We start from the raw sequence: 27,917 nt of genomic DNA, 5'->3' as shown, positions 1-27,917 counted from the left end.
GAAGGGCTTTAAGAGGACGGTAACATTTGGTAATTTGGTCTTCCCTTGGATGCTGCGATGTAGATTTTAGATACGTATTTACACACTTTATCTGAGGTGTGATGATGTTTAGTCTTCCTTCAATGCTGAAAAACTATATCAACTGATTCATTCCTTTGACTGTTTTGTAATGAGTTCTGTCTCTTTATGTGCAAACCGAGGGCTCTAAAGTCAGAAATGTCGCTTAAGAATGTTTTGTGATGTCTCATAGCAAATTTTGTATCCTGAAAGAAAATGCTAGAGATGTTCTTCTCTGATGACTTAAATGTTTATTCATTTTTTACATTTATTTTAATAAATCTTTATGTAGTGAAGTAAATACTATTTTTTTTTTATTTAACCTGTGCTTTTTTTGTCTCCCCTACATTTGTCCTTTTAATTATGTTTTATTAATTGTCTGCTTTCACTAGATGATTGATAATTCATCTATTTTTCATCATTGTTTCTGTTAGGCTCTTTGAATTTTCTTTAAAATGTCATCTTTTTTAGAACATCTTTTTTTTATATTGAGCTTCTATACTCTCACAACCCATAAAGCAAACATAAAAGACATTTCTGAGCTAAATGTCTCCTCCCCTATTGCCTCAGAAACACAAAAGTCTTCAAAAAAAGAAGCAGAGCTCACTGAGCACCTATAAGAGTTCTATAAATGCAATTACTGTCTGTTCAATGACAAGTAGTGCACTAAAAGATTCTGGAGCGGAGTACGTCTCCTAAGCTGCTCTGTTGACAGTCAATAATAGCTGCGGATAAACTGTATGACAGCACTTGAACTAAAGCATTCACACTTCATTTGGTGGTGAAGTAAACGGCAGCCTTTGAAAGAGACGAAGAAGTTTTTAGTCCTCGGGGACATGGTGTGACACAGCTGGAAAAATAATCGGCCAACTAAAAAAGTTACCTCTATTATTAAAAGTAAACAAGAAAAAATTATGAGGGCAGCAGCAGTCGGAGCCTTCAGGCATCCTTCTGGCAAAAGGTCCCAGATGGGAGGGCTTCTGCCTTTTTAAGTTTCTCGCACTAATCAAAACAAAAGATAAACATTTCTTCCAGGTGGATTATTAAAAAGGTAAAAATACTTTTCTTGATAATCTTGCAATATTTTCCAGAAAAAAAGGCTTTATCCAGATGTTTTTCTGGTTGTTAGCAAAGAGTAGGGACGGCCACACTTTTTCAGCATGTTATCTACTTTGAAAATGAACAGCTCGATTTGACCTATATGTATAAATTATGATCTGAACTTTTCATATTTATGCACCTTAACACACAGACGTACTTTAAAAATCAGACAATTGTATTTTTATTGAATATAGATGAATATGTGAAATTACAGCATGATAAAAAAGTTTATCTTTCATTTTTCCATCAACAGCTTGTTAAATTGGACCAGATTGTTGGTAGTTGTCATGTCACCAGTGCTGCAGTACGTGGTGTGCTGACAACAGAACCATGTGCATGTTCCAGGTTCTTTTTAAGAGACTGACCTCGGGCCAGTTGATAAAAAAAAACAAAAAAAAACAAGGCAGAATAGCATATACATTCACTGTTATGAATCTGATGCTTAACGTTCAGAACTGAGTATTTGCTAACATGGCACACATTTTAGTGAGAACACCCATGTGCATTGACAAATGTATCAGAGGATGTTTGATTGGCTATTCTGCTTGTCAAACAAATGACGTACTCCACAGCAAGGATGACAATTGACTGACAAAAATTTTAAAAGATGCACATAGACTTTTTTTGTTATATTTGATGGCCCACGATCTACCCACAATTTCTCTCCAATTGACTGGTCAATCGTGATCAAAGTTTTGGACAGGAAAGAATCTCTATTGTGTTGACACAGAAGTTTAAAAACCCAGAAACAAGAAGCTCGATAAGCTCATAAAAAAGGGATAACATTATTACAATCAAATAGTCAAACAAATCAAATTTTGCTTATAACACAGCCATGCATAATAACTTGCTCCTATAAATTCATTTTTAATGGGGTCAATCTGCATTATTTCAACTGATTATCAACATTCTGTCCTTAAAAACCTGCAACACCATTCTCTCCCCATGCGTGCTAAGGTCTATGCATTGAGCAGGATATTCCCGCTTTGCATTATGATAAATAGATCATGTTACATCCTCAAATAAATATTTTCATTGCTGCAGCTAGATGACTGTAAATTAAAGCTCTTTCCCTCAAAAACATCAGAATAAAAAAACTTTGGGGGAAATTTCTTGTAAGAAGATCGGAGATAAAGTGTAATTGTCTTGTCAGCCATAAAAGAGCAGGAACTCTAAGTTTGGCTAATCAAAAAGACCCATCCTCCCAGCAAAGACAGAGACTTCATTATAATAAAAACTGGGATTTTTTTTTTTTTTTGCTCCACACTATAATGAAGTCAAGCAAGGGATATAAAAAGTACTCAGGGTTAAAAATAGAAGAAAGGGATGTCCATTTATCACTGTCTGTCTGAAGGGCCATATATTGATTGTGTGTGCCATTCGTTGAGCTCTAGTTCCTTGAGAAGTAGCATCAGAATGCAAAGAGTCAAACACGTTTTTGAAACTAACAAAAACACATAAACTGTTCACTCCTGTATTTCATATAAACACATATGTTGGCTCAGATGTTCTTTTGAGGTCATTCCATTCTATTCAATTAATTCTTTAGAGTCTAATCTCAAATAACAATCATTATAAAATATTTATTCATGTTACCAACACTATAAAAATGGCATTTCTCTGCATCAGGACCTTCTCCGAGGCCATTGTGATTGGAAGTTCCCAACATGGTCACAAGTATATGTTTAGACCATTGAATCTGTATAAGAACTAAAGTGAGAGAGTGTGATGTCATCCGTAGAAAATTGTTCACTTTCAGTTCCAAAGAAATAAAGTCAACTCAGTCGCTGTGTTTTCAAGATATGGGTGCCGCCATGTTTGAGCCAGACATCATCAGGCAGTGGTGATTGATCTAAGTCGGTCTGAGTCAGTGTTTCTATGGCGACAGGAGTAAGCTTATTGGAAGGCCGCACCCTTACAACTTGAAAGTGGGCTAGACAAACCTGTCAAATGTTTTGAATGTAGGACGTGTGGGCCAGCAGGCTCCACCTACTTTTATTGAGGCATCTGACTGACTAGCTTATAACTTCAATAATTGGCACTACAGAAAGCATTTAAAACAAACAGAACAAGAATGGTAATTCTTACAAATAGAATGACTGAGTAATAGCTGTTTATTTCTCTATAGAAGTCTATGGGATTTTGGCTACTTGGAGCCTGCAGATACTTCCTGTTTGGAACGCCATGGGAAGGGGTTGCTCAATCCATGTGCAGTCAATGGTCAACACACACAAGATTTCATGAAAAAAAGAAAAAAAAAAATATATATATATATATATATATAAAGGTGTACACATAATGCATGCACACACCACATCTACAAGGCTCAAACCAAGTTCACAGTCTTCTTACTTTCCAACATGAAGGAAATGATTCCGATTCTCACTGCCTCATGTATATATCTCTGCCCCCTTGATCATAACAAGAGTGTGTAATCAAATATTGTCCTGCATTTTTGAAGGAGCCTTTCTTCTGTTTATATGAGGCCCTCTCTCGCTCTGATCACTTTAATGGCTTTTTTTTCTTGCTTTTCTCCTCTGTCTCTTCCCATTTGCAAATGTGATTAATTACCTGAAGAAATCGTGTTTTTGCTCTGAATACCAATAGGCTTTAGGAGGATGAACTAGTTAAAGGCTGACTCTGGTCTCAGCATACGGATTGAGAGCCTCCGAGTTGCAGACTCAAACAATTACTCCACAGCTTTAAAACCAGACACGAGGAAGAAAACACATACACACACACACACACACACACACATGGACATAGAACAGTAAACTCAGACTCAAAAAACACAATAAAACCCATAAGGGTAGCTTGATCATTAAAGCTGAACTACTTCCACTTTTTAACTATTCCCTCTCTTCTCCCCTTAATTGGCAAAACGTTGAGTGTGGATTTCTGTGTAAACTGTGTGACAAACTTTTGTGTGGGGGTGTGTGTGTGTGTGTGCAAAGGCCACGTCTCTCATCTCTAACTCAGCCTTAGTGAAAAGGGTTGAGTTGCAACGCTCATCAATATTAACTAATGCCCTTCCTTTCATCTGCAGCATAAATCCATGGAAACAAACACACAGCGGGGTTTCAGGGACTTCTTGATGTGTATTTGTGAAACATTTTAGTGGCATGCTTGGCCTTGCCATCAGGAAGAAACAATCTTAAAAAATAAAAAAAACCAGCTGTGTGGTAAAACTATGAGGTGCAATAAATTATCATTGACTGAAACTCGACTGGAATTGAAAGTTAGTGTTTGTGGCAGAGATGCGATATTAAATGAAGGGGACAGATAACACAGCAAGTGTATTTTTGCTTCAGCTGCAAATATGTTAATTCAAATATAGCTAAATTCTCCAAACAGACATCACAGCTTGTCTGATTCCTCTTACTCTTACTAAGAGTCATTAACTATAAATAAAATGGGATAACAGGCAGCAAAAAAAGACTTTTGGGAAATGAGTAATGGAAAAAAGGTGAGATAAAATTAAAATATGATCTGAATTTGAAAAGTGTGTACAAAAGAGCAACTGAAAAAAGGCATTTTTTCGGCCAATGTAAAGTGCAAGCATGTTTTTCTTAATGATGGAAAGTGTTGTGAGAAATTATAGTATGTCCTTTAAACAAAATGTAAAAAAATGACAACAGCAGAGAAAGAAGGATGACAAAACTGGATGAGACATATTGTCTACAACCTTTCAGTCTAGTCAAACACCTCTGTGTTTTCTGCTCAGTTCAAACGAAGCACTTTCAAATCACTTTCATTGTATACTTCTTTCATTTTTCTAAGTGGAACAAAAAAACGAATCTTGCAAAATTGTGGATTTTTGGACTGTTTCCAGCCGTCATCCTCAGAGAAGACATCAAATCTTAATGAAAAGTATTAGACAAACAGAGGCATTTGAGGCTCTTACTATCTGAGAAGTAGTATACATGTAGGTGGGGGTCACTTTGTGTGTGTGTTCAATGGAGAGCCTTTTATCCTTGCATAGTCAGCGTCACCGGAGGGAGTTCCGCTATTCACTGAGGCTGAGATGTACTGTGTGGTCTGACATAATGATATTACTCACTTTTCACTACCATGCAGGCTTGAACAACAAAATAAAAAAAGTGCACTGCTGACCCACTAAAGGTTCTGCTTGTCTGTACAGAGTACACACCATGACTGTTTTATAATAATTATTTATCAGTTCACAAGTTGAGTTTTCATAAGAACCGTTTGGTGGGTTAATCCCCCAACCCAAATATTCATGCTTAGTGTCAGACAGAGAGGGTTTAGGCCTCACTTTTAGACTTTTGTCAAAGTAGGTTCTGAACCCACAATCTCCCAGCTTCAGGTAAGACACTCCAACACTGGAACAATGAGCTGGCATTTAAAATGTTTGGAGTGTGTCCATAGTTCATTGATTACACATTATTCAGCAACTGTCAGATTGCTTAACTTTACTGAAATGATAACTTCTGTAACTAAAACCCACAGTATGTCCATTTAGAAAAAGCAGACTAGAAAGGATGTCTGTATATATTTTAATTCACTTGTTGAAAGTAAATCCATCTGTTTTTAAAGACAGTGAGCAAACATCCTCTTTCAAAGTTTGAATTACGACCCAGAAAGAATGTTTATAAAAAACAAACTTAAGCAACTTTATTTGCAGTTATTTTATAGCTACGATCATACCACCCTCGGCAACACATGTTCAAGCAATCACTTCCAATGAAAAGTCTATGTCAACAAGCATATATGTGCTTTGTTTGGGATTCCGCGATCAAAACTCTCACATTCAAGCATAGCTACGCACACGTTTAACCCTTCTGCTATCTTAGATGACCCCACCCTTACATTGACATGTTCTCCCTACCATGACAAAGGTGGATGAAGGTGGAAAGATTTCATGTCATCCATGGACACCAGTGAAGATCACAAATCATTGAAGAAAAAAGGTTCAGCGCACTGTCTAGTGGGTCTAGATGACCCAACTCCCAATGTTAAGGTGCCTAGGATAGCACAAGGGTTAAGACAGTTTCTCTAAGAGTTCTGGTGCATCACCTGTCTGTCCTGGGAGAGGATCCCAGGACAGTTTTTCATATATCGATGTACAGCTGCAAAAGAAAAAGCTTACTGCACATGGCGGACATGCACTAGTAAACCAAAGAAAAACAACAAGAAGAAGAGTCTCCTCCCCATTTTTCCTATGTAGACATCATTTTCAAAACATGCATTCAAGAAGCCATGGTTTGTGTCACATGCCTGGTGTGAACGTAGCATATTATTCAATCATTTACATGGCTTAAGCTGCTTTTCCCTCGCCAGAATGAGCTGACTCACATTGATGGCGCAAATAGTCATAGAGATCCATTATTCAAATATTTCTTTTTCTGACAGCAGATTGTGAATCTAAATCTAAAATGCCTTTGGTTTCTATTGGTTCATATGAAGCATTTAGAATATGTGAAGGTATCTGTTTTAGCAACAGAGGGTTTTGGTCACTAAAGACTTGGTTAGGTCACACAGTTCAGACTATTCTTTCAGGTAACACTCACTGGTGCAGCTGTTGGTCAGAGTCCAGGGTGGCAAGCAGTCTTGTTTTGTTAATGGTGCAGCCAGCACTGCTGCCTGGACACACAGACTCGCCTGCTTTGGCACCTGCCACCCACTTCACACTGAAAATAAACCGAAAACAAGCAGGTGCTGTTTTACCCATCATGCTTGAAATTAACCCATTATTGCCATGGTATTAGCAATAAAGCAAGGAATGGGTTTTGGTGCCAGGAAACAGACCAGAGTCAGCCCGCACTTCCCCATTAGAGTTTCTGAGATTATTTCTCTCTGCTCTCCCCTGTGTGGTCATAGAGAAGACATATGACCATCCAAAATGTTGCCAATAATGATAATTGCACTGTGCTATAATGCTGTGTCTCAATCATTTACAAGAAGAGTGGGACATTTAATGAGAGAGCAGTGCAAAGCAAAAGACGTGGAGAGGCAAGCTGTCTGTGAGGTTGTTGGAAATATGTGGAGATGTTAGCAAATCAATTTGTATACATGTCAGGAATGAACACAGGGGAAAAAAAAATTTAAGAAAACATATTTAAGTGTGTTTGCGAGTGAGTGCTGCTGAGCCACAACCAGTTGACAACGCATCTGTTTTATGATCTCCAATAGATCTTTATATTGAAAGAAATGACAAGAAAAATCATTGAGAAGTGAAGGCACGGCAGACATTCTCTCATTTTAAAGCAGTTTCTATGACATGTTTGAACTGGTTAGTTTTGGCTCTCATTTCCAAAGACAAGAAGGCAAAGCAAGGGGAATATAATGAGGTCCAACCTGCACCTTAATGCAATCTGCTGCAGTCAATAAGACGTAAAGTGTATTGATCTGTGAGTGGTTCACCTCAGGCACATCTGTATTAACTCCAGATGACAGATGAGGTTATGAACCACAATAATCAACAAGTCAAACTGCATCCACACAAATCACCATCTATGTTTGTTTAGATCTCATGAAGTCGTCTTTCAAGTGAAGTAATCGTATGGCCCCTAAATAATAGAAAATAGATCAAATTCAAAGTCTAAAAATCTTAAGTCTAATTCTGTCTTTTGTCCCTGATCACAAAACAACCGGAATGTCATTATGGCCTTAGTCATAGCTGACCTTGTTACAGGCTGTCTGTAGGTGAAAAATGGGCAAGTCTTTAGGGGGGATGCTGGTGGCCCACACACTATCAAGGTTGTACACCGCTCGCCAAACCCGTAGCGAGAAAATGTTCATGCGCATTTTTTTCTATGGGCATGCTGTGTGCAACTCGTCGTAAAAAGCTTTTATACAACATGCAAGGGTAAATAAGGGTGAAGTTGAAATTAAGTATGACATTTTCATTTTTTCAACCTCCCCAAAATCCTGAGTGTGGTTTGTGTGGACATCCTGTAGACACTAACGTATCACGTGCACACGCCATTTATACAGCATTAGTGTGGCGTAAGTAGGTAAACTTCACAATACACTTACCACACACAGGACAATGGTATGTTCTATTTTCATGATGTCCCTTGTGGTCACAAAACACACCTGCACTACCCTTAAGAAACAGCCACTCCTCTCTACGGCCCCCAAAACCCTCACTAAGTCTGAGACTAAGTCTTAGAGCTCATTGGGATCAACTGCGGTTCTCAGCTTGGTTCCTTTAGAAACTATGCCTTAAAAGAGTAAACATAAGCTACACCTTTTTCTTTACTTTTTTAATTCAATTTTGTAAGTCAGAGTCATGGAAAGGCCAATGGCAGTAACTGAGGTCATTTAATTAAGTAGGTTTTTTAAATTTAATTAATAAACTCAAGTCAGATGACAATGAGTCAGTGACACAAAGGTGATGAATCTATCAGAAAACTGCTCACACACCTACTTAAAGATCTAACACGTCCAGACTGAAATGTCCACGAGACAGACGCAGAAGGATAACCGTTAAGGATATGTGGAATTCTGACCCAGCCACAAAGGAATAAGCTACATTCCTGTGCTGTTAGAATAAGAGATGGAGACTGGGGATTTTCATGATCTATTCACGCTTTCTGAATACCAGAATAGAGACAAAGTGGTCAAGGTCAGAAGAAGCATTCCCCATTCTAATTCAGAGAGCAAGAGTAAGGGATTAATTTAGAGATCCATTCACCACGCCTGAGCAGGGGGGAGAGACAGGTGTGAAAGAAGATGGAAAATAGCAGAGAGAAGAAGAGATGGTAAAAGACAGAGAAGAATTTGCAAAGTGTGAGAAAGAAACAGGGAAGGAGAAAAGGGACAAGTGGTCCAGCTTGTTATGTGCAGCCTGTAGACACAGAGCAGACAGAAAAGCTTATTTTTTTGTCAAACATTTCTTCGTCTCAAAGCTGATCATCAGTCCACCTGTGACAGAAAGGTAGACTGGCTGGTCTGATGCAAGTTCTGATAAGGAAAACTGAGAGGGAAAGGGGAAGACAACTACCAAAGAGATGATTCCTGGGATCATCATGACTGCTGAGAGGATACTGCTTAAAGCCTCATGCTGCACTAACACCGAACGCGGTTTGCGCAACAGAGGCGCCAAGTTTGAATGCTAAGTCAACGGTACAGATGCGATCTGAGATTCTGCAGCACCGTGGTTTGGGCACCGTGGTTAGAGGTAAAATATCTGAATTTTGGCCAGGTCGCCGCAGCCAATCTACCAATCAGGGACTCAACTTTGTGCACGTGGCTCTTTCAGTGAATCAACCAGCTGGTAGAATGGACATCCGATGCAAGCATTTTTGTCCTGAACTTTCATCTATTTGGTTAACCCGCTTGGGCCGCGGGGTAGCCCATCTTTCGCCCGCAGACAGCTCGTATCCACCCATAAGGACAGTTGTGACTAAGGCTTTAGATGCTGTGTGTACTTTTGCATCCAAACTAAAGTAAAAATGCAAAGCTTCAGTCAATATAACCAAGAGGATCACCCTCAACTCTCAGCAATTCATTTAGCTGTCAATTGAAGATACAAATTATTCCAATGGGATCCTCAATATGTTATCAAAGTTTTTCTGCTTCTTTCAGCAAATTTCACTCACACAAAAGAAGAAAAAAATGTGCCAGTAAGATAATTTAAAGTTACAAGTGCAAATGACATACATAGAGTACATATCCCACATCTGCAGAATGTTTCTACTGTGTGGACAGGTGTATGGTGTGAGACTCTGCATCCACTTAAATCAATCAGTGAAATGTGTCCAACTGACATGACTGACTTTTCACCATGAGATACTTTGTGGTTTAGAGTGACACGTCTCATTAATTGCAATAGACTGTCAACCTGTCCAGGGTTCAGCCCCCGTCTTTGCCCAGCGAGGGCAGGCAAAGGTCCCTGCACCCTCCCCAACCCCGAGCAGGGTGAAGAGGGCACAGAATGAGAATAGATGGACGTTGCTGCAGCTACTGAACTGGCTCACTGACAATTTGTTTTTTGCTTTATCCCTGCTCATCCTATTAGTTACGTTTTATTTTTAATAACATGCTAGAAACTAATGAAAATGAATACAAATTCTTGTTAAATACCCTTTTTGTTAAATTGCATAAAATTATGCATCTATACCTACAAAGGTTGTAAAAATTTTCAGTATAAGCTTAACATGAAATGGCTTCATAAAAACTCAATTGGATGGGTTATTTTTGTTATTACAAACTGAAAGTCTGAATGAAAACCACTGGGTTTAGACATTATTTGACTGATCAAATAATGTGGTAAAACCAAACAGGTTTTAGCACAAATATGTGGTAATAGAGTATAAATGTTCTAACACAGGCAGTTAAAAAAAATAATTAAAAAAATAAATAAAAACATCTAGCGTAATATATCTTGCCTGGTTTGAGCATGCAAGCAGACTGTTAATCAGCCATTGTTATACACACTCTGAAGTGTCTTTCCCATAAGCCTACCCTTTTACGCTCTGTGCATAAATGCAGAAGTTGTGTCATCATGTGAGAAACCCACCTGGCTCTTTGTAGTTAATGCCTACCTTCCCACTCATCAGGTTCACAGAAACAGAAGCATCATATGATGTTTGTGGTGAGAACTAGGTGGACTATTAATTTTCCAATCACTGCAGGTTGTTTTAAACAATCTATTCATTTATCTGTGTCTTTAATTTTGGGGTGAGGAGACAGACAAACTCGGAAATTGGATCACACAGTTTTGATTTGGTATCGCACACGACTTGCATTTTGATTCGGAAAGATCTTCCCTGCAGACATATTAAACATCTGCATGTATTATCCTCCTGTGGCACAAAACAAATCCTTGGACAGGTGTTCAAAAACCCTCTGGACATCAAGAAGCTTTATGGTTTTCTGGAAAAGACAGATGTGAAATTGTGAAGAGAAGCGCCGTTGTTGTATAATACCATATTGATTTGGTTCGTGCAGCCTAGTTAACAGCCCCACTGGTCGATTTGTTAAAGCCTAATGAGATAAGGAGGCACAATGTTACAACACAATCATTCTGAATTCCTTATTTTGACAAAAATAAATGAACCCCTGGCTTGTGTTAATGAGAGGGAGGAGTATTTAACACCTGGGAGGGGAATTCAGCTTCCGGGATGAAAAGCTGGAAGCTGAGGGTAGAAAACCTTCACATTTTCCTGACACTTTCATTTTTATTCATTAAAAAAGCCATACATCTTTTTAACTCTCAGCTCCATAACTTCAGAATTTTAATTCATCAAAGGGAAAAAGAGGTGAATTAGCTTGTTTAAGAACAAACCCCAACAATCATCCTGCTCTCATTTCCTGACCTTAGACAGGCCGATGAGCAGCATAAGATCCGTCCTGTCTCAAACACAAACAAAACAGATGCAGCCTTAATTGCACTGCAGGCTTTTCAATTAAAATGGCATAAACCACAGCCAGTCTGCAGATGTTTGAACAACAGAAGCCACATTTCTGTTGCGCTAGCACATGAAGACAAGAAGCGTTCAATAAATCCAGAGAGAAAACGCCACATAGAGAGACGTCTCCTACATCTTTGTTTATTATTTTAAGACATTTAATTCATGACTGAGGACATTCAGACTTTCACATGAGTAAGTGGTTCTGGTGACTAACCAGATAAGGGCCCAATGACATTTATTCAGGCTTGTCGTTGCCCCCCCTTTCTCACTTCTGAGAGCTTCTAAATAAATGTCAGCGCGGTTTGTCTTTTGTCACGTATGCAACACCACACCATGCATTTCTGTCAAAAACAGCTGAGCGAATTAAGGCAAAATTACTAATAATCAGTAAAGAAAGTATGTCAGCATTTCATTATGACATGCAGATTATTTTATGTTTGGAGCTTTCTATCCTGCAGCCTGCAATTCTTTGATCTTCCAGGTTTGCAGATGTTTGTGACATTGCATCTCATCATTTCTCGCTGCACTTACTGCAAAAACACAGTAAGTAGTGAGGATTACATATTGTTTTCCTCAGTCAAATAAGCTTTTACGCCTCATGAAAAAGACTTTCAGTAAATTATAGGTGTTTACGTTTACAAAAAACAGTTTTTCAGCAGTCTGACTTCCTACTTTGAGTGTTATGTTTTGCAAAAGTGCGTTGTGATAGCCCCTCGTTGTGTCACACAAACATAAAATTAAACTAACAGTGGGGAAATGCTTATTCAGACTAAATCCAAGGATGTTTGCTCATTCCCAGGACACAACTGAGTGACTCAGTGTAAAGACAGCTGGAAAAGACGCTATAAGTGCTGAAGAAGCCATGTAACAGGTATGTAATGAATTCAGTCACAATTGTATATTTGAGATGCAGATTCTGTAGTAAAAGTCGCTTGCAAAACTTTAGATACCAGACATGCCCCCAGACTTTCCACCAGGAAGCAACACTTTTCAACGCTTAAATCCCATGTAGAAAACACAATTCTTGCTGAAAAAACATCAAAATCTAATAAATTTTAAGTTTATGTAAGAATTGTGCACTTTACTTTGTATTTTTGTGACATGTCATTAGTTGTTCTGCTTTCATGTTTACCCTCTGTCAGTAGCACCACGTTTATAAACGTGGTGATTAACAACCTATAGGTTGTTAATCATCCACAGCTGTCTTGGTTTATGGTAATGATCCTCAGCGTGTGTGTGTGTGTGTGTATATATATATATATATATATATATATATATATATATATATATATATATATACATATATATATATATATATATATATATATATATATATATATATATATATATACCGGTATATATATATATATATATATATATAGGTGTTTGGTTTCCAGTGCTTCATTGTCTGGTCATCTGCTTTGTCAACTTTAATTCTCTGAGATTGTAGGGTGGGGTTGGTCATACTTAAGTTTATTTTTGTATTTAAATGTGGAGAAACGCATGTAAAGCAATATTAGGTCTTACGTTATTGTTTTATAAAAAAGGCCATAAGAATTATACGTGGCAGTAATTAGAGATCCATCCAATCCATTTTTCAGTAAATGAAGAATATTAAAGATTAAGTGATCAAAGTATTTAAAATTAATGCATAAAACACATATGAATTGAATGCCTGACAATATACAAAGAAGATTAAAAAAAGACGGTTATACTTTAAAAGGATGTGCGATTTTATCTTTGTTAAAATTCAGAGCAATAACAGAATAAAAAAAATGTTTCAATATAAGGAGCCAAGATATGGAAATAGTTGTGATGGTTTATTTATATGGTATAGTTAGACAAAATTCTAAAATCTCCTTTTCTCATTCATTCATCCAACCAACCAACCAACCAACCAACCATCCATCCTCTGAACCTACTTAATCCATTTTGGTGTTAAATAAATCTCATTTTCTCATTATAGTAGAAGAAGAAGATATAGAACATTTGCAATTTTTCTGTACTTTAGAGATAATTGTAACACCATTAATAAAATTACAAAATGACAAATAAACTCCCACAACATGGGTTTCTGGTTTTTAACACAGAAGACACAAGTTCATTCTCATGAAGTTTTTTTTTAGGGTGAATTTTTTTGATGCATCTCCCACCAAACTATAAGGCAGAATTCAAGAAAATAATTTATTTTAAACTAGTTTCTTATGTAATACTTACTTTAACACGTTTTGTAAATATTTGAAAAATAAGAACAAGAATTATCTTCCCTTTTATGTCGCAAATTTTGAGATCCATTTTGTTTTTTCATGGGATCGGTTTATTTGTCCGGATTGTCAGTTGGTGGTCAAGAACGATCCAGCATCCGACAGCGGAGAACTGAAGTGACTCATGACAGACAGTCAGATGTAGATGCATTTGAAGAAACCAGGATAGTGGGGGCTCACTGACAAACGTCACATAACTACTTCAAGGGGGATTCATTCGTCTTTCACAGTCTTTAAGCTCTCAACAAGTGATGGAAGACTCAAAACAGAAAGTTTTGTGTGTGAAAATGGGGCAAAGATAAGAAAATGTCAAACTCAAAAACATCTTTATAGCACTAAAAATTATAAACTTGTAAGCATTGTGTTCTAACCCAAAAATACAAACTCGTTAAATGTGTAAACGAGAAACCACAAGCAAGGAACAGATTTTTTAAGTGAGATCAGAACGTTATTTTGACAGACTGTGGGCAGCTTGATACTTTCTTCATACACAAACCCCGTAACAAGATTACTGCTCTGAACAGAAACATTTCTGGAACATGCTGCTGCCTTGTTAACACCAGAGTTTCAGTATGAACATCGCAGAATGCTCGCTCAAAGATTTTCAGGTCAACAAAGACTGAAGAAAAATGAAATCTCAAGCGCAGGAACAAGCAGAAAAGGTGGAGGATCAGTTGTCACCGCCCAATGAGAGAGAGAGAGGAAAAAAACCGGAGCACAAATGTACCGTGTCTTCCTTTTTGTTCGGAATACAAAAACTCGTCACACGCTTAGCTGTACCCAAAGAACCACGGCATTCTGGCTTTTTTAAAGGTTATGTCACCACTGTTAAGTGGAAAAAAGCAATGAAATGACACACTTTATAAAAATATTCTTTAAAGACCCACTCCAATCATCTTTATATCTATTTTTAAAGCATTCCCAGTGGTCTTTTAATAACGATTGTCATTTTATAGCCCAAATCAACAAAGCTGTGTTGATTTCTAGGACAGATTTTGCAGAGCAGCAAGAGTTCATCAGAAAATAATGACTATGGACACAGAGTAGGCCCACCTCACTTACAGTTGTCCATCTGTTTAGACTTTCACCTGCTTTCTTATAGCTCCTCAACCTAACATTACTGGGAAAACAAAAATGGCGAGCAATATTGGAGCTTATCAGCCGTACATTTTTGAGCCAGATGCCAGCTCAGACCAGAAAAAGACATACATGGATTCTGGATGCATCAGAATGGAGGAGAGCAGGGAGCTTGTTGTCTGCCCAACGTGTTTTCTTCGTCAGAAATGTGATCTTTTCCCAACATCATTTATTCATTTGCTCCTGATTCGCAATGATTTGAATAAAGAAATACTAAGAAATGCAATTTTAAGCTTAATCTTCTTTGAAGATGTCCTCCATCAGAAAAATGCTACAAGAACGTATTGGAGTGGGAATGTAAAGTCTAAGCAAAGCTTAGTTTAAAAACCTCTCATCTGCCGTAAGATGCAATAAACCAAGCTGCACATGATTATGGTTGAACTCAGCAGGTCTGCCGTTTACATTTTGCTTCCAAACCAGAACTATAAAGTTAGAGCTTAAAACCGGTGAAATAACCACAGTTTAGAGACTTAAAAGCAAAGCTGTTTCCTCTGTAGACAGCAGAATAGACCCCAGCAAAGCAAAGATAACAGGAAGGACAAGGACAGAAAAAAAAGTGTAATTTAAAACACTCACATGCATTTGTAACTGCAAAGCTGTTGGCGGTCTCTATGTTGTCAACGTGTGGAACCAGGTTAAAGGGGGCTTCCGTAGCATTAGGGCTGGTATTGTGAAGGAAGATAGCTAATCGGAATGCTGTGTACTCCTGATCTGTATTCCTAATGAACAGTCCACCTGGAGAGAGGGACAGAGAGGAGAAGGACAAGATGGAGAGAAGAGGAAGTGAGTTATGGCAGAGCGGGGCAGGGGGGAGGGGGTCATCAGGTTGGAGTGTTGTGATACAGAGATGGGGGGAGGAAAGAAGGGAGGATGGATGGGTGGAAAAGAGAAAAATCAGAGGAGGGGACAGAGGGAAGAAAGCCAATATCTTCATTAGGTCGCTTATAAAAGGTAATTTGTCTTTCAGCAGATTCTCACTCTGTCTGGCACGCAGACATGAATACAAACATTGATCCGCATTCCTCTTTCTATCCATGAAATCTGAGAAAAAACAGAAAGGAATCATGTGAGAAAAGAGTCGCCAGATGAAAGACTGGTAGGTTTGAGAAGATATAAAAGAAAGAGAAGATCAGAAAGAATCAGGCGAAAGAATGAGTGATGTAAAAGAAATGCGAGATTGACTTTTGAAAATGACAAAACTCATCCGAACTGTAGAAGAATTTGATTTTGGAGGAATGAAAATGTTTTAGAAACCTAAAGCAAAATCCTCTTAAACAGAGGAGAAGCTTTGCTCAAACAGAAAAAAATGGCCATTTGATCCTTTCAGGCACTTGGAGGTATCATTTGTTACCAATAGGTACCAATAGGTAACAAATGATATCCCTCTGTCTTATATTACAGCTATTACCAGCTGTAATATAACACAGGAAATTCCTCAAACTGCTGAATAGATCAAACATGCTGAAAGGAAAATAAAACACACTAAAAATACAACAACTTGAAGGTCAGAGTTTAGCATCATGAGATTTACATGATCACTGCAAGGAGGCACAGCCTGATAAAATCACTAGAATCAGCAAAGAAAAGTCTCAACTTAGAGACATATCTTGACATGGTTTATCTAACAACATTCCTTCTTTTTTCAGCTTTAGTTCAACGTTAGGAGGTTCTAAATCTGTTTTCATGCAAACACAAACAGAAAAGCCTGATGAGCACATATCACCACGTTTTCTTGACAAGCATTTCAAATGTCTGTTCTGTCGACAGAAGTTTAAGCATTCAATCCAAAATGTGGCTGTAAACTTCAGAACAGACACATAAATGACTGAAGCCGAGTCAGAGGCAAAGAAAAGTATTCGAAAAGCTGAAACTTTGCCTTCACAGTCTCTTATTTGGATCAGGACTCAGTGATTTGGTTAGCTGACTGTCTGCTGGCTTGTTTCAAATGTGAGCACCACAGATGACTTGGTGAAGTTTTAGCAGATCAGATTCGATTCAGTGGAGTTGGATTACCCTGGTGGACTGTGGAGTCTTGACTGTGCTGCAGGAGAATGATAAAAAGGGAGGTGGAAGCAGAGGATATTGAATGAAGCAATTACCACCAGATATCAGGACGGGCATCAGTGTGTTGCTGTGTCTAAAGGGTCCCTTCACTGCTCCTGCTCGGTTTGTTAAACACAGCAGTGCATCAGTTACACATCAGGTATATTGGAGTAGTCAAAAAAACTTTATTTTTGGAGGGCAATATAGAAATTTGAAAAAAATCCAGCTGGTTCAAAGCATCAACAATGCATTTGTGTTAAATGAAATATCTTTATTTGTCATTGTACATGTACAACGAAATTACAGTGCAATTTTTTTCCGGTGGAATAAAAAGTCAAGTAAGAGTAGAAAACTAAAAACTGCGAAATAAGACAATATAAGAAAGATATGTTAAAAAATATACAACAAAATATAAAAGGAGGTTACACCTTCTCCGGTTATTGCACACTTCCCTAATAAATAAACTTTAATACCTTAGTGTTGGCATGGCAAAAGCATATTGTGCTTTGGGTATGAAATCAATGTCTTTTTCCACACATTTGAAGGAAAACCATTCATTTATACAGAGGTTCCACTCGTGTGGAGTTCAGGGACATGCAGATGACTCCTCCAGTGAAGTGTGTGTGTGTTTGTGTGTGTTGGGGGGGTGGGGGGTAGGAGCCAGGGGAACGATCATGTATGGGTAGATGGTGTATTTACGCATGACATGCGGTGCAAAGAGCTTTTCTTCTCTTCACCATCCCGTTTTTCTGGCTTTTTTTTTTAGCCTGTCTGGAGGTGCGCACCAGTATGCCATGCCTCATGCAGGAAATTCTCCTCTGTGCACATACATTCTTTAACATTGTTGCGTCCATGTGGACATTACATTATCAATGCTTATCACATAAATAGAAGGAATCCACCTGCGCGCAAACGCACGCATTCTCAGGCGCAAACAGCGATGCAGTGCATTCAATTTACGCATAAATGTGTGAACGTGCGTGTTCAGGAGCCGGTGTGTGCTCCCTGTGCACCACACATCTAACTTTATCTCTGATCTGTTCGTGGAGGGGGGACTTATCCCGCACTAACTGATAACGCGCAGAGGGAGACGGAGAAAGCGACAAAGAGAACACCGCAGTGTCCAAACACCGAGGAAGGAACAACGCTCCCTGAAACATTGATGAGCGTAGAACAGCTTTAAAAATGCGAGCAATACAGTCAATGGGGAGAGTTTATGCGCATTTCTAAAGCATATGACTGACTGAAGTCAAGCAGAAGATTTGGGTTGAAAAGCTTCAGACAAGCAATGCAGCATTGACAAAATGTTCTTTTTCCTTTTAATCTCTTTCGTCATATTTTGGATTAACAGGATTTTTCTCTAGTTGTCATGTGCTCTATTTAATATAAACATATATAGATATATTGCTGTCTTCAGTATGTGAGAACCCGTGCGTAAATTCCGTGATCCCACAACTCACCTATCTGTACTGAGCTGGGGAAAGCCCCTGTCGCCAGTCCCCACAGGGCGGAATACAACCCAAGAAAGTGCCAAGAAAAAATATTAATCCTCATTTTTTCTGTCATACAGTCCTTTCAGAAACAGGTTGGATACATCGAGAAGGAGGGGAAGACGCAAAAGAAGCAGAATAAGGTAAAAATAAAGAAGATGTAGAGGTTTTCTTTCCCCCCGTTTAACTTTCCAAGTAGTATTCCTATTCCATGGCGCGTTTGTCCGTTCCTTCCCCTGCAGCGTCTGTTCGGGAGGCAGCCGTTTGTCCGGTAGACATTGAAAAATCGGGGCGGGGGGGGAGAGGAAGAGTGGGGAAAGTCGCTGGGTGAGCTCAGAGCAGGCTGCGCGGAAAGACTGGACATGCGCGCCCCGCCGCTTCCTCTCTTTCTCTCCTACACACTCGTCTTTTCTTTCCTCTCCCTCTTTTGGAGTTTCGATGAAAATGCTTTGCCTTCTTTACTTTCTCCGCTCCTGCTCTGTCTCTGTGCCTCCTGGTTCATGTCTGCGTTGGAAAAACAAAAATCGCAGTGGGATTTCCTTATAATATGAACGTGTAAAAACGCAAATGCCCCATGAGCCTCTGTGAATGCTTCAGTCTAACAGAAATTGAAATGTTGATTTCATCCCAATTGAAACAAATACTTTTGTCGGTACAAAATAAAAGTCTTGTTTCTTTTCTTTTCTTTTTTTTTTCATGAGAATGAATATCAGAAAGATTGCGCTTGTATAAACAAACCTATAAGCAGCGGTCCGCTCGCCCCTCACGGCGCTTTTCAGCGGCATCCAAGCCGCCGACTGATTGACTGAGGAGAACCTCAGCCCGCCTGCAGCAGCGCTAACGGCACCCCAGGGACCCGCAAATTCATCCCCCATTGCAGCACGACCTCCTGCGAGCGGACACCTGACCTCTGCTGGGAAAACAACAACAAATCAAAGAAGATAATCCTGCAAGGAAAAAAAAAACCTTAATAATGCTGTCTATGAAAAAAATGCAATTCTAACAAACCTCTTCTTTATCAGAGGGTTGTTTCTAAGAGTGCTTTATATGACATGTCTTAGCTAACAAGGAAATTCCCAAATAATATTTGTGTTGCAGCAAAAAAAGAACCCCCTCCTAAAGAACTTTTCAGTTCATGTCAGAAGTCATGGGCACAATATTATGGAGTTAATTCAGTCTCAATAATCAGAAATGCACACAACCGGTTTTACAAATGCACACGCTCCGATTCACAAATGTCATTTTATGCAAACGTGAAAAATAAATTCGGAAATACACACCCTGTGTTTCACAAACACACAGATTGTGTTTCACAAATGCACACTAAATGTTTTACAAATGCACTATAAGTGTTTCTCACAAATGTGCACACTGTGTTTCACAAAAAACATTTTAGAAATTCACAATAAATGTATCAGAAATGCACAGTAAGTGCTTCACAAACGTGATTTTTAGGTACACATGTGATGTGAACTCACAGATCATTCGAACTGCAAACTGTGCATTCAAAATCCCGTTCTCGTTTGTGAATCTCCCCGTGTGTGTGAGAGATTTTTCTACGGTGAATATTGAGACTCATCTGACGGAGCGGGTCAACTAATGTCACCATTGGCTAGTGAATCTGTCAATCAAACTCATCGGCAAAGCAGGCGGGTTCGCTTTTAGCCAATCCAATGGCCCCTTACACTTTCTCTACGCTTTCTGCGGGTGGCAAAAGCCCCGCCCATATTTGATTCTGTACCAGTCGGTCGTTAGCGTGTTAGCCCTAGCATGGCTTGTCGGTTTATTTCCTTCGGTTGTCAAAAATTACTGGCTTGTGCAACTTTTCAGTGGACCTGGAAGCAAGGCAACAGTGGTTGAATGCAGTTGACATAGAATCCATCGAACTCTGTACTGGTCATGGGATTTACAATGAACGTTTCACTCGGGATTGTTTGTACGTTATTCTCTTAGCTTTCATGCTAGCGTCATTTCAACACTCAGACACGGTTTTGATCATATGAAGGTGGAGGAGAAAAATCTTCAACTTCCACAGGTTTTGTGGAGAAACTGGCATCACTTTGCTCCGTACCACGCAGTGGGACTACATTACCTCAAGTTCATCTCACTGTCAATCACAGATACCCAATACACCCCCCCTGCTCAGCCCGAAGTCACTTTGTTTAATTTTATTTTTTTAATAACTCAAATGTAATTGATTTTATATTGTAACCATATACATATACACCTCTTGGCCAGGTCACCCTTGCAAAAAAGATCCTCATCTCTCTGGGTTTTATAGCTGGTTAAATACTACACAACAAAAGATGGTCATAGAACAACAAAGTGCAAACATTCACCCTTTATTGCAGAGTAAAATTCAGTGAAAACATGGACAGATTAAAACATCAAAATTTAAGCAAATGTGGGATCTCTACTGATTTGAATTTTATTTAAACTGGAACTAATTTTCATAACTTCCTTACATACAATGAAGTCCCTTGAACAATACAGCAGTATTGATTTGAACTCTGTCTTACTCCCCTCAGTCTCTCTTCTTCTGTATGTAATTATCTCACCTAAATTAAGTTCTAAACACACTGGACAGTAAAGATGTAGGTCCACTCCCAAACGGTGTGAATTCCACAATGGATTGATGTCGTCTTGCAGTTCCAACATTTGTGGACCCAAAAGGTGACTGTCCCATACCAGGACATTGATCCCAGGATGAGGTTCAGTCATGGATCCACTCTCCTCCCATTCAATCTCTGGAACCAGCATACCCTGACAAAAAAAAAAAAAAAGATACTGTTTATGAACAGCACTGTTTTTTTTGTGTTTTAGATTATGTAGGAACAGTGACCGACTAATAATAACTTATATTGTTGCTTGCAGGCAGACCTCATATCTCCATAACTGTTTATAATTTGCAAATAAGTGAACCTTAACAAAGTAGTGACATTAGTACATCTGATGGCTCATAATGCCATGCATTGTGATGCATTTTGAACTTGCAGATGTGCTATTCTTCCTACAAACAAACAATTTAGGGAAACCACACAACAATAATCCTTTTCATTCATTTTCGATGAATATTCACTGTAGTCATTATGATTTCATGATACTCTTCTTGAAACTTTCCACTTTAGTCAAACTGCACACAAATCAGTTGTCCAGTACAGTGAGATTAAATAAAGCATTTACCCGGGGATCAGAAACAGGGTTCTGGGTCAAGCCCAACTGCCACAGCTGATTTGGTGTCATGCTTTGCTCCGTCCTGATTGGATGGCTGTCCCACGCGTCACTAAAGACATCCAAACTGGCCTGAATGCGTGGTAGAAAAATGTAATGGCAGCAGAATACGTGATGTGACTGATATTGAGCAAGTCTTGGTCCTCAGGAGAGAGCAGGATGTTGTAATATAAACCAGTAACACTCACGAAGACATCACACCAGAGGAGCTCAATCCTGTATTTGGAAAAAAGCAAAAAGAAATATTATATTGTCAGATTTATTTTTAATACATCATTCACTTTTATGTATCAGGGCACGAGACTAACTTTTTTCACTAGGAGCATAGTGGCCCCTAACTGAAAATTTTAGGGGCACAACCAGAAAATTTAGGGGCGCATACCGTAAATCAACATTCTAACCAAATCTACTAATTTCCACTGTATTACAAATAAATACTTTAATAATAGATGCAGAAATTACAATGTGCTGTTTCTAATTCAGTGTCACATTTTAATCTGCACTTTTGAAGATGCAACATGAAGGTAAACTGACAGCACCATCGCTGTCACGACAGTACAACTAAGTAAAAATAGTAAAAAAAATACCATACATTTAGAATAAAAAAAAGTTTTTAGTAACAAGTGATTACCGTAGTAACCTTTCGTAATTTCACAGTTTCAAACAATACTTAAATGTATGTAAATATTAGAGGATGGAAATTCATGTTGGTGACACCAAATAGGTTCAGTCAAGATGCACAATAAGCGTGTTTGAGATCACCCAGATGGACGCAACACTGCACAGATCACCTGGTGTGTGACGTATATTTTTGTTTTTGCTCCAACATCACCTGTCAATCAAAACAAAAATATCACGAGAAAGGGGTGAGAGCAAGACACCAATCAGAGCGAACGCAGCTGGAAATTTAGTATTGAACTGACTAAAAGCTGCCCTACAGACTAAAAAACAATGCATTATGGGACATGCGTCCTGATGGGTTTTTTGTAGTTCACTGATCAATTCAAATAATTTAAAATACCAACTGATTAAAAAAAGGCTACATCCATCCCAAGACAACTCCTAATTCCTGGTCTCTTTCAGTCTCGCTGCAGATTCGATTTCATACGAGTTTGAGACCCCTGCTGTACACTCTGTCACTGGTACACTAGCTGCAGGTCGGAAGAACGAATCAATAGTTCGCTTGCTCATAGCTCAGACGCACATATCAGGTTGTGATGATATTTGTCTCCGTTTCCTTCCCACGGATGTTAAGCCCCGCCCCTCCACATATTTTAGCCACTTGCAGTGACTTTCCCTATTCTTCCCACACGCATTGGCCGCCTCAGGCATCACTCAATGAAACGCGAGTGTGTGCTCGCGTGTGCTCCAGTCTCATGAGTATTCGCGCGAGTGTGTGTGTCTGCCTGCGTGCGTGTGCGCTCGCGTCTCATTGATGATTTCATCTCTCATTTCATCGATCATTGACGTGCTCCTTTCATGTTTAATGTATAAAAAATACGGAGGGTGGAGGAGGCAAATTTACTGGTAGCACATGTGCGACTGGGTGTAAACTTCAGTCGCACACTCTCAAATTTTGGTCGCAAAATGCGACCAAATGGACGCAGTCTGGAGCCCTGTGTATATATTAAAGCTTCTAAAACTAGGTTCAACTCACCGTTGATTGTGTGTACACTTTTCCTGCAATGAAGCCGTTTGTGTCAGTTGTACGTACTGTGAGCATTAACTCGGCTATGCCCACATTTTCTCCTCCGTGATCTCCTCTCACCCTGACAATAACATGAAAATCATGTCTCAAACACATAATTACAAATGCATCGCCAATACGGTACACATCAGTTTAAAATGTAATGTTCTTATGTATGATGCCAATAAGTAGAATTTCTAGGTTAAAAAAATTGCAGGAGTGGGTTACATGTATCTCTGGGGAAAAAAATGAGGTGAGAGAGACTGTTAAGGGGGGGTAAAATGTTATTCATGAGGGGAAAGTTTTAGAGTTGCCTTTGTTTATGGAGAGGAGTCTAAAAAAAGTAATTTTATTTTTGTACAAATAACCAAGTACTTATACTGCCTGATATGTGAATAAAATATTTCTTTATGAATAACATGAATACCTCAGAGGTAATCCATACACGTTCACAGCGTCACTGAAGAAGGCCAAGTGGGTGTCTGCACAGTTGTTCTCTGCTATCTTCTCAGGTACAAGATCTATGGAATACAAGTACAAATACTTTCAACTGACAGATATTTACAGGGGCAAAAATGCTAAATTCCCAATTGACAGGTAAAACAGTAATACAACAGGATGATAAAATATGAAATAGAATAGAATAAAAGGGTATTTAATAATCCCTGAGGAAATTTTTTTAAAATGGCCATCTTAAAAAAACACATAAACACACATGCATTACAAATAGAAATATCACAAAATAAAAAGATTGATAAAAAAAAGGTAAATAATTGGAAAATCAGTGGGTAAAATTAAAAGAAATTACTTGTAAGATGCCCTGCCAGAGAGTTGTATTGCCTGATGGCACGAGGAACAAAAGATTGTCACGCTGTCACATTCAGTAATTCTTAGAGAATAAATAAAAACACAACAAACATGGATTAGATCATTTAGCTGTCTTATCTTAAATTACATAATTTTCAAATATATGAAAGGGGAATTTTTTAAAACACTCTTGCTATGATTACTTGAGCTTGTAGTAAAGAACACCTTTAAAAAAAAATCAGAGACAAGACACTGATCACAGGAAGCCTGTGTGTAATACTTACAGTAACTTCTACTCAAATCACTGTTGACAGCTGATTTCTCCCATCCACCCTTTCTGTGACTACTTATCGACTACAAAACAGCCTAAAAACATAATGTTTGGGATTCTTGTCATTACGTCATTGGAAGTAAAGATACGGGGATTTTAGTGGCTGTCACTCTGACACAATCTCACAGGGCTGGTCATCACAATGAATACGGGTTCTAACGTTAGAAACTTAATGAGGCTTCTTTCATTCAACAGTGGATTCATGTATGTTATATTTAAAAAATGCCGTTTTCATGAATGTCATGAATTAACTTTGTTGCACAGTCCACCCCGTCTTATTAAAGTCTGGGTTGTGAAAATGCTGTGTCTAACTTTAACCCGGATCGCGTTTACATAAAGGCAGCACACGGAACAACTAGCTAGTTAGCATAGCATAGCATCAGTGTTTAAACAAATCGCCGTCTCCAAATCAATACTTTTTATTAAACTTTCTTTGCTGCTGTAAATCCGGCATGCTTTTCCCCTTAGTTCCTTATGAATCATGTTAAGAACCTACAGATCATTGGCTATAGACGCTAGCTTGAACCGACACCGGCTTGAACTTCACTCACACTCACACAGCCACAACTTGCACAGGCTAAGCAAAACAAAGCTAAGCTAATTTGCGGTGGGGGTACTCTGCAAACGACTCGGCTGCAGTGTTCATAAAGCATTCACACATGTCACTTGGCAAAGGAGAACGCTTCAACTTAGTATTCAATAACATTACAGGACGTACAACGAGGGAATGATCAAATAAATGCATTACTTACGGGCTGAGACTGATCCCGTTCAGAAGACCTCTCCGCCATGTTTGCCGCCCGCGTCCTCCCAACTGCTGTGCTGAACAGCTCCCTCCCTCGTCACTTTGAAAGTGAAGAGTGTAAGGGGCCATTGGATTGGCTAAAAGCGAACCCGCCTGCTTTGCCGATGAGTTTGATTGACAGATTCACTAGCCAATGGTGACATTAGTTGACCCGCTCCGTCAGATGAGTCTCAATATTCACCGTAGAAAAATCTCTCACACACACGGGGAGATTCACAAATGAGAACGGGATTTTGAATGCACAGTTTGCAGTTCGAATGATCTGTGAGTTCACATCACATGTGTACCTAAAAATCATGTTTGTGAAGCACTTACTGTGCATTTCTGATACATTTATTGTGAATTTCTAAAATGTTTTTGTGAAAAACAGTGTGCACATTTGTGAGAAACACTTATTGTGCATTTGTAAAACATTTAGTGTGCATGTGTGAAACACAATCTGTGTGTTTGTGAAACACAGGGTGTGTATTTCCGAATTTATTTTTCACGTTTGCATAAAATGACATTTGTGAATCGGAGCGTGTGTATTTGTGAAATATGTTGTGTGCATTTCTGATTATTGAGACTGAATTAACTCCATACAATATGGACACATATTCAAAGTGCAAAAACTGAAAACCAACTCAGTTCAGCCTGAATCATGAAGAACTCTGTCCATGGTCCTGAAATTACTCAGCTTGTGTGTTAGTGGGCTTGATGTGGAGATGCTCTTCTCTGCTTTCGTCTTTAACTGAGATTCCTGAAGGAAGAAGAAACACCAAAAATCCTTACAAATATATTCTTTCACTCCATGCTTACTTATTCTGATAAAAAGGACAACCAGAGCTTTACAGAGCTTTGATTTTGATGACACAACCCCAATAATTGTTATACATATATTTTTTCTGTTATTTTTTATAAAATTAACTGAGAAATAACTTTAACAGCATCAGTAAATTAGGACGGTTTCCAAACTCACACATAAAACACAGTACTTTTCTAGTCTTTGTTAACGTATGCTAAAAGCCTTATTTGAGGGTGATTGGCAGCTTTAATCTCAATCCTCACCAAGTGAAGTCAAGGCAAAAATAATAGATTCATTTGTGTAGCATCTGTGAAACAGAAAATTAAACTGTTTTTCAAAGTGTTACTGGACAATTAAAAACTAACATTCTTGAAAATGGTGAGAAAACAATCTTTTGATGACATGCATCAGAAAAAAACGACATTTTAAAGATCAACTCCAATGAAAATGGTGTTTGTTTTTTTCACATGTTCTTGCAGCATTTTCTGATGGAGACCTGTCACAAGAACAGGCAGACGGCTGGACGCAAATGCAGCACGTTTATTAGCTTAGCTAAAAGTCCACAAAGCTAAATCAGGGTCATGCATGCAGGGGTCAAATACAAGCATGAGAGCCCAAGAGAAGTAACAGGGGTACTCAGGATCCAGGCGAAAGTCAAGGCAGGCAAACAGAGTCAGAAACAGAGTCATGAGACAGAAGATCAGGTCCAACTACACCACTCAGTAAAGCATGCAGAGTGGCATAAACAATACTTTGCACTGAGCTTCACTGTGCAGTGCTTAAGTATTCTGTGGTTGATGAATGAATGAGAGTCAGATGTGCGGCATCCAGGAAGGGTGCACTTGGGTTGCTGGGAACTGTTGTGTAGTTAGAAGTCTGGAGACAGTTCCCTCCAGTGACCAGAGGGAGAGACAGAGGTCTTTCTTCTGACAAGAACATACAAAATTTCAGCTCAAAATTGCATTTCTCAGTATTTCTTTATTCAAATCATTGTGAATTTGGAGCAGACAAAAAAATGTTTTAAAAAGTGCTTATTTGTGATAAAAAATATGAGAAGTGGGCCACAGGTTTCCTGCTCCGAGTTGAAGCTGTTATACTGTTTAATTTGTTGTCAGCAGTTAAGCTGAAGGTGCAGTGAGCTGCCAGTCACAGCCACTGTAAGGAACTATTTGCCTGTTTAACCCTTGTGCTTTCTTAGATGACCCCCCCCCCCCCCCCTTACATTGACGTGTTCTCCCTACCATGACAAAAGTGGATAAAGGTGGAAAGATTTCATGTAATCCATGGACACCAGTGAAGATCACAAATCATTGAAGAAAAAAGGTTCAGAGCACTGTCTAGTGGGTCTAGATGACCCACTCCCAACGTTAAAGTGCCTAGGATAGCACAAGGGTTACCTCTCAATACTATTCAATTCAATTTTTCAATTCAATTTTATTTGTATAGCCCAAAATCACAACAACAGTCGTCTCGATGGGCTTCGAAGTAAAACATGAAATCAAAAGGATCACGAATACAAAGAGTTCAATAGGAAAATACTAAAATGAACTAACAAACTGACTAAGCTATACTGGCATCCCTGCCCTTAGACCCCCCTTCGCGGTAAGGAAAAACTCCCAAAAAAACCGGATTCCGGAAAAAACGAAGAAACCTCAGGGGTGCCCACATGAAGGAGGGATCCTCCCCCAGGACGGACAGGCGATTTACCAGAAATCTTAGAGAAGAATTAACTTATCTAAATCTACAACTACATATATAAAAGTCCAGCAGACGAGCTTCATCCAGCCGTGGTTATCGG

The 27,917-nt window shown here is 38.8% G+C and overlaps 1 protein-coding gene and 1 long non-coding RNA gene across 13 annotated transcripts in view; both read right to left on the bottom strand.

The window, feature by feature from the left end:
- The window catches only part of gria4a (glutamate receptor, ionotropic, AMPA 4a), a 218,384-nt gene extending 199,404 nt beyond the window's left edge, over positions 1–18,980 (bottom strand). For 6 of the 7 annotated variants that reach the window (XR_013647093.1, XR_013647092.1, XM_023961797.2 and 3 more), the window contains exons 1-2: positions 18,445–18,980; positions 15,518–15,676 (exon numbers count right to left, since the gene is read on the bottom strand). Coding sequence is in view for 4 of the 7 variants with exons in the window: in XM_023961797.2 (XP_023817565.1) it covers positions 15,518–15,676; positions 18,445–18,550 (265 nt within the window). In the remaining 3 variants the exon portion in view is untranslated. Of the gene's footprint in view, positions 1–6,689; positions 6,810–15,517; positions 15,677–18,444 lie in introns of all 7 variants that reach the window. The other variant, XM_078929485.1, reaches the window with a different exon arrangement.
- Positions 18,981–20,800: 1,820 nt separating this feature from the next.
- Positions 20,801–25,391, bottom strand: LOC144981438 (uncharacterized). Of its 6 annotated transcripts, none has more exons than XR_013647089.1 (6): positions 25,283–25,384; positions 24,201–24,281; positions 23,820–23,896; positions 23,363–23,474; positions 21,658–21,921; positions 20,801–21,237 (listed from the first exon to the last, which is right to left on the bottom strand). It is a non-coding gene; the product is annotated as an uncharacterized LOC144981438 (long non-coding RNA). The 6 variants fall into 6 exon arrangements; XR_013647091.1 differs by having other exon boundaries at positions 23,838–23,896; XR_013647087.1 differs by having other exon boundaries at positions 23,820–23,913; positions 25,283–25,383.
- Positions 25,392–27,917: the final 2,526 nt, after the last annotated feature.

The sequence above is a fragment of the Oryzias latipes genome, chromosome 13 (genome assembly GCF_053564925.1).
Source record: "Oryzias latipes strain Hd-rR chromosome 13, Olatipes_Hd-rR_3.1".
Classification (NCBI taxonomy): domain Eukaryota; kingdom Metazoa; phylum Chordata; class Actinopteri; order Beloniformes; family Adrianichthyidae; genus Oryzias; species Oryzias latipes.
This window is presented reverse-complemented; position numbering and strand designations above follow the sequence as displayed.